Source organism: Coffea eugenioides, chromosome 1, assembly GCF_003713205.1.
Source record: "Coffea eugenioides isolate CCC68of chromosome 1, Ceug_1.0, whole genome shotgun sequence".
NCBI lineage: Eukaryota > Viridiplantae > Streptophyta > Magnoliopsida > Gentianales > Rubiaceae > Coffea > Coffea eugenioides.
In genome coordinates, this window is record NC_040035.1 from 2,757,500 (window position 1) to 2,764,906 (window position 7,407).

The 7,407-nt window shown below is 32.7% G+C and overlaps 2 protein-coding genes across 2 annotated transcripts; both read right to left on the minus strand.

Moving 5' to 3' along the window:
• Positions 1-346: 346 nt before the first annotated feature.
• Positions 347-1,223, minus strand: LOC113776134 (dirigent protein 22-like). Its single transcript, XM_027321232.1, has one exon. The coding sequence runs from the start codon at positions 1,175-1,177 to the stop codon at positions 596-598; it is 582 nt and encodes a 193-aa protein (XP_027177033.1). The 5' UTR covers positions 1,178-1,223; the 3' UTR covers positions 347-595.
• Positions 1,224-6,117: 4,894 nt separating this feature from the next.
• Positions 6,118-6,944, minus strand: LOC113762472 (dirigent protein 22-like). The gene has a single exon (XM_027305938.1). The coding sequence runs from the start codon at positions 6,862-6,864 to the stop codon at positions 6,280-6,282; it is 585 nt and encodes a 194-aa protein (XP_027161739.1). The 5' UTR covers positions 6,865-6,944; the 3' UTR covers positions 6,118-6,279.
• Positions 6,945-7,407: the final 463 nt, after the last annotated feature.

Consider the following 7,407-nt stretch of genomic DNA (forward strand, 5'->3'; position numbering starts at 1 on the left):
ATTCACTTGATTTTATTTGGTAATATTGTTTCTTTTTTTTTTTTTTTTAAGTGGCAGATCTTGAATTCAGAATATCTAACTAACAATTCTTCCTACCTTATCGCTCAATCCAACCCTCTCGGGTAAATATTGCGTCAAAATAAAGCTAGCTTTCATTTTTTGTATTTGTTTGATAATAAGAGATTTGTGATTCCCAATTGTTATAAAACTACCAAATTACATACATATTTTCTTGCTAAGCTACAGCTCATTGATACTCATTATCATTGCTAAAACTGCCCTATATAGCTGTCTGTGACCCACGTTAATGTCTCACTCATCACTATCTTATGAAAGGTTGGTGAGGTTTGCTCAAGCTGGAAACTTTTCAACAAATGCATTAATTCTCCATGAAAAGGACTACAAGTTTTGAAACGGGCAAAATAGTTATTAGAGATAGAAACATTGCCCCACAAAATTCCGACACAAGTACCACGAAAAGAAAAAGGAACAAAAAAAAGTAAAAAGAAACCACAAAAAGAAAGAAAGAAAGAAAGAAAAGGTAAAAAAGCAAAAAAGAAAAGAATCAAAGAAAGAAAAAGGAAAGATCCCGGAATTAATAGTGCATCACAAAAACGTTGTACTCAACGACAGCATCACCGGACTTGGGATCGAAGAAGTAAGTTGTTGCCTGAGCATAACCTCTACCAAATCGGAAATCCCCACTTCCGCCGATCACCGGCATCTCCCTGACCTTGTTGAACACCGGATTCCTCCCTAGTACGGTGATGGTGCTTCCATTATACTTACCTTCGGTAAATGCAAAGTTCATGGTCATTAATAGACCAACCTCTTCTTGTGAAGCTGATGCATAAAATCCCTGAGCTCTTCCGACAACTTTAGAGCTGAGTTTCGGGCCGAGAGTCAACGGATTATCGATCATGTTCACCGCACCAAAGCCAGTGAAGGAAGCGGTTTTTGGTGGTGCCACCACCCTGACCGATGTAGGGGTTGTGCCACTGAGGATGTCGTGCCAGTAGAACCTGAAATGGCTTAGCTTTTCTTGCTTCATCTTCAGTGCTGTGGGATTAATTGCTTTGACGAACAGGAATTCTTCATCACCATAGGTGACCTGAATGGTGATGATGGAAAAGAAGATGAAGATGGTAAGGAGATGGAGGGCTGAAATTCTAGCCATGGAATGGAAGGCGACGAATTTCTTTTAGGAAATTTGCTAAGGGTCCTTGATTATATATATGCGTATTGTGAGGGGAATGACCAGATACGAACAACTTTTGGAAGTAATTCTTTTTGACAATGTGCAAAGTATTGCACGAGTTGTGCAAGCTCACAAATAATTTGTTGCAACAAATATATTTATGCTAGCATACTAAATTAGGACTTAAAAATAGAAATTTTCATATTGTATTATTTAGTAGCGCTTCAGACAAATTAAAGTTTTAATATTACATTATTTAATAGTGCTTAGGCAAGTTAGGATTTTTGTAACTCTGTGGGAATCAAATTATAATAGTTTTATTATTTAAAACTAGTATTTTATTAGAAAATTTTTTATGATTATAAAATTTGTTTATCAGATCGTCCAGTTTATAATAAAAAAATAGGGAGTCTTGTTGGTGTCATCAGTTGACAAGAGTGGAATTGATAGCTTTGTTATTATGGCATTTGATATATTATTATTGGTACTATTTTTCTCCGTTCACATATATTTTTATGTGTGTAAATTGCCTCCCTTTATACATTAAGATCAAAATACCAGTTAAGATCAAAATTTCATGAATTAGAGGTCCTGCAATGAAATTGAATCTTACTAAATGTGAGCTCATTTTAACTTAATTGTTGGTTTTCGTCCTACTATATATGAGTCATTAATTGTCCTCTAGTTAATGATCATTCATCTATATTGATCCTAGTATTAGGTTTACCAGTACATATCTCTAAGTTTCTTTTAGTACTATTTTCTACATATCTGTAAATGACAACAAATAACCATGTGTCCACGTACTTATATGAGACTCTGCACAATGACGGAGTCAAGGGGGCTGAGGGAGGCATGGCCCCCTAAGTTTTGAAAATTTTAATTTATAATATGTAAATATATGTATAAGACAAAGTTGGCTCCCCTCATTTTTTACAATTTTAGTTTATATTATGAGTTTATATATATATATATATATATATATAGGGAAAATACCGGTTTTCATCCCCAAACTTTGGGGTAAGGACACATTTCGTCCCTCAATTTTTGAGCACGACACATTTGATGTCTGAAGTAATATTTTTTGACCAATGTCATCCTCAAACGGCAATTTACCCAATTTTTAACGGAATTGGTCACGTGAAAATCACATGACCGTTAAGTAAACTTAAATCACATTTTTAACAAAACCTGCCGGTTTTCTGTATGCAATCAGTCAACTTTTGGCAATTTTGACTAAACATCCATCAATAAACACTTGCGTCCCGTACGTAAAGGGGGGAAAAAAGCTAAAAATAAGGATAAAATGAAAAATAGGCAAGAAAAGAAATAATCAGCATGAAAAATGAAAAAGGATAATTTCACAAACATCCCTTGAGATTTTTAATAGCTACAAAAAACTCCCCTCAAAATTTAAAAATTACATATACTTTGCATACTTTTACTATTTATATAAGAGCAAATTATTTGAACAGGCATTGAACTATTTGAATAGTAAAAATTTGGCCCTTCAATTATTCATAACATATTTTTACCCATTGAACTATTAAAAGTATAAACTTTGAGTTATTCATAACATATTTTTATCCATTGAACTAGTATGTTTTGTATTTAACATAAATTAAATATGTGAAAGTTAAAAAAAATAATAAATTACCCATAACATACCAGCTCTTTATGGGACACTGGCAGGTTTTGTACTATGTTTTGTACCAGCTCTTTATGGGAAACATACCAGCTCTTTATAGGAAAAATTTGTTAAATAGCGCCCAAAGGAAAACTAGTATGTTTTGTATTTAACATAAATTAAATATGTGAAAGTTAAAAAAAAATAATAAATTGCCCATAACATACCAGCTCTTTATGGGAAACTGGCAGGTTTTGTAGTATGTTTTGTACCAGCTCTTTATGGAAAACATACCAGTTCTTTATAGGAAAAATTGATTAAATAGCGCCCAAAGGAAAACTAGTATGTTTTGTATTTAACATAAATTAAATATGTGAAAGTTAAAAAAAAATAAATTGCCCATAACATACCAGCTCTTTATGGGAAATTGGCAGGTTTTATAGTATGTTTTATACCAGCTCTTTATAGGAAAAAATTGGTTAAATAGCGTCCAAAGGAAAACTAGTATGTTTTGTATTTAACATAAATTAAATATGTGAAAGTTAAAAAAATAATAATAAATTGCCCATAACATACCAGCTCTTTATGGAAAACTGGCAGGTTTTGTTAAAAATGTGATTTAAGTTTACTTAACGGTCATGTGATTTTCACGTGACCAGTTCCGTTAAAAATTGGCTAAATTGCCATTTGAGGATGACATTGGTCAAAAATTATTAATTCAGACATCAAATGTGTCGTGCCCAAAAGTTGAGGGATGAAATGTGTCCTTACCCCAAAGTTTGGGGATGAAAACCGGCATTTTCCCTATATATATATGTGTATGTGTTTGTGTCTGTGTGTGAATTAGCCACCTTTGATGTATTTTTTTCTTCAAAAAAAATTTATTTATTTTTTATTGTGCTAATTATTTAACATTCAAAAAATTAAACATATAATTTGATGATCCATAGTAAATTGACCCAATTTGATATATTATAATAAAAGACTCAATTCATAATTATGAATGGGCTAAAATAAAAATAATTACTTTATTGATCCATATACAAATATACAACTTAGCCTAATTGATAAAAAATTTTAAAATTAGTGATCTATCCTCTTCTTGACCTATATACAAATAATTACTTGAAGGCTTGGTGAAGACAAGAAATTGAGTGATCTATCCTGTTGTTGACAGATTGATTATATTTGTTTTCACTCTTCATGTATCAACTACAACTATAGAACGGGTATTTTTAATTATAAATATAATCAAAACAAAGCTCCAAAACAAGATAAAAGATAATTTCTTGAATGATTGTCTAACAATATACATAAAAAGGGGAAGTTGTTAAAAAATTTAGCACTGATTCAATTATAGATGAATTTAGTTCTATGAAATAATGTAAAGCCCAATTTACTTTTAAGAAAAGAGGTTGAAATTTCAAGGTATGCTAGCATAACTTTTATCTTTTTTAATTGAAAATAGTTATATTTATATTGCATAGTTATATTTTTGTTTTTGCATAAGTGACGTATTGGATCATCTTCTCATAATGTACAATTTGTATAGTTTGTGATGTTATAAAATATTTAATCAAAGGTTATTTCTTATCTTAATTTTAGTTATAACTATGCTACATATTTATGAAATAGACATATGTTTATAATTAAAGTTAATATTTGATATTTTAAGAGCCATATATTTAAATAGATGAAAATTATTTTAAACATAACATATTAAAATAATTTTGTTCGAAAAAATTTTGGCCCCAACGAAAAAATCCTAACTCCGTCACTGATTGTGCACCTATACGTATGCAAAAGAACTTCGAGTGTGTGTTTGTAGTTTCACAGGAATCGTGTCATTTTCCAGTTGACATTGGATCCCACTTATGTTGTGGAAGTTGGGGATGGATTCTGCCTGTCCCACTTTGGATTTTATGGACATTTAGTAAATTTCTCTGATCCCAATTCCCAATTCTTTTGTAGTCTTCATTAGAAAACTAATTTGACTTAAATTATTGATAAAACTTTTCATTACAAGCTCCTTTTGAGTTGAAGATTTTCGCAGCAACAACGGAGGTGGAAAAACTTTCTAGTCGGAAGCGAGACTAGTAGGTCAACAAAGATCAATTCCCTCGTGGTATATTGCCCACTTACCTACTCTTGTTGACAAGTTCTTCCACAGCATGCTATTCCCTATTCAATTTCTCAATGAGAATGTGGAAAAATTGATCTTAAAGCAAAGAAAATGTAAACAATTGCAAAGTAGAAGTATATTATGACTGATCATAACTAAGAGTAGAAGTCTTTTGCCTGTGCACGAAGTCTATCATGAAGGGTCTTTTCACTCTTTTGTCATAAATTTCTTGGACCACCTACAAATTCGACAAGTGCATGATGACATGATACAATACAAGAGGAGTGGGCTTGTTTCCATTTTCAGTTCTGAAGTATGCACTCAAGAAAGTTTTACTCCTTTTTTGTCTTTTAAAGGAAGGTTTTTAATAAAGAAGGGACTGTGATATTGACATTTTAGTGTTTTCATTTAATGTTATTGCATTATAATCACTGAACTTTGGCTCAGTGGTCACCAACCTCTTTGAGCTGTAAGTCCAGGATTCAAATCCCATTTACAGTAAAAAGAAATTCAAAAGAGGTTATAGGAATGTTATCTGTATACCTATTAACCCTTGCTTAGTTTCTTTAGACTTCTTTTCCCTGTAATATACGATAAATTAGGTTACAGGAATATTATTGTTGTGATAAAAAAAAAAAGTTATTGCATTATGGTTTTTTCCATTTCGCATCAAATATGCACATTAAAAAAAGAGAGTAGATCAACTATTAATAACTTACGATTATCATTACCTCTTGAATTGTAATATTTTTGAATAAAAAGTTTATCTTTTTGTCGAAAATATAGCAGTGAATCCACTTCTTATTAGAGTACGAAATAGACAAACTCTTCTGTTATATACATCAGTTATACCATTGCAAAGCAAAAAAGAGAGTACCATTGCAAAGCAAAAAAAGAAAATATAATAAAAAATGGTCTGATTGCACATTATTAAGTCATGGGTCGTAATATATATTCATACCCATGTGAATTTCTATGAGCAAAACGACATCTAAGCTGATTCATGAATCAGCAACCTTTTGAGTGCAATTTATTATTTATGATTCATGTTCACAAAATTTTCTTTGATTAACATTCAATTTGTAATTTGTAGTTTGCAAATTGAGATACACAGTCTTGTTATATATAGGTACTTTTAACAGCAATAGGTGGTCCATCTCATTTGAGGGATTGGTAGAAGCTACAAAAATTACTCATAGAACAGTAAACGAGTACAACATTCGTTGGATATATTATGCCCCACAAAATTTCTAGCAGAAATACCAAGAGACAAAAAGAAAACAAAAGCAAAGGAAAGAGTCCGATCTCAAAGGGAAAACAATCCCACGATCATCAATAATGCATAACATAGATGTTGTACTCAACAACAGCATCACCAGTCTTGGGGTCAAAGTTGTGGGTTGATGCCTGAGCATAACCATTAGCAAATCGGAAAAGCCCACTTCCGCCGACCACCGGCATCTCCCTCACCTTTTTGAGCACGGGATTCCTCCCTAACACGGTAAGGGTGCTTCCATTATACTTACCTTCAGTGAAAGCAAAGTTCATGGTCATCAAGAAGCCAATTTCCTCCTGTGAAGCTGATGCATAAAACCCTTGAGCCCTCCCGACCAACTTTGAGCTGAGCTCCGGGCCGACAGTTAACGGATTATCGATCATGTTCACCAGGCCAAAAGCAGTGAATGAATTGGTTTTCGGAGGTGGCACCACCATGACTGAAGTAGGTGCTTTGCCACTGAGGATGTCGTGCCAGTAGAACCTGAAAAGGCTTAGCTTTTCTTTCTTCATCTTTAGTGCTACTTTTGGATCAATTGCTTTCACAAACTCGTATTCTTCATCACCATAAGTGACCTGAACGGTGATGCAGGAAATGAAGATGAAGATGGTGAGGAGAGGAAATGCTGAAATTCTAGCCATGAAAGTTGCGGAAGAGCTTGTGAAACTAACGAGTAACAGCTAATGAGTAATGACCAATGAGTAAAAGAACAAAACGATAATAGATGTCTTCTCTTGGAAAAAAGTTTTGGGGGTTCACAGCTATAAATATTGTTACATGTTCCAATCACATAGTACAAATGGATCCCACTTACGTAGCTAAAGTGAATGATTAATTTTGCTTTTCCCATTACAGTACGTTAAACTTTATTTCCTTGGCCCCATATCTAATGTTGTATTAGCATTTAGCATTTGAACATGACATAAATGGGTGATTAAATGGATTTAATATTCATATTCACATATATCAAAGCACCAACCCATTTACTAAGAATGAAGATTAGTCACCTAATCAATTAATCAAGTGCAATATCCCTGTTGACATCATGTGAATTTTTTCTTTTTTTTTTTGTTGGGATGATAGGAATACTTCACCTTACATTACTTTGGTCGAGCCAAATCCCTATGAAACATAGATTTAGCATCGAATGGCACTTCAATCATGTACTCATCTAAAACCATGCA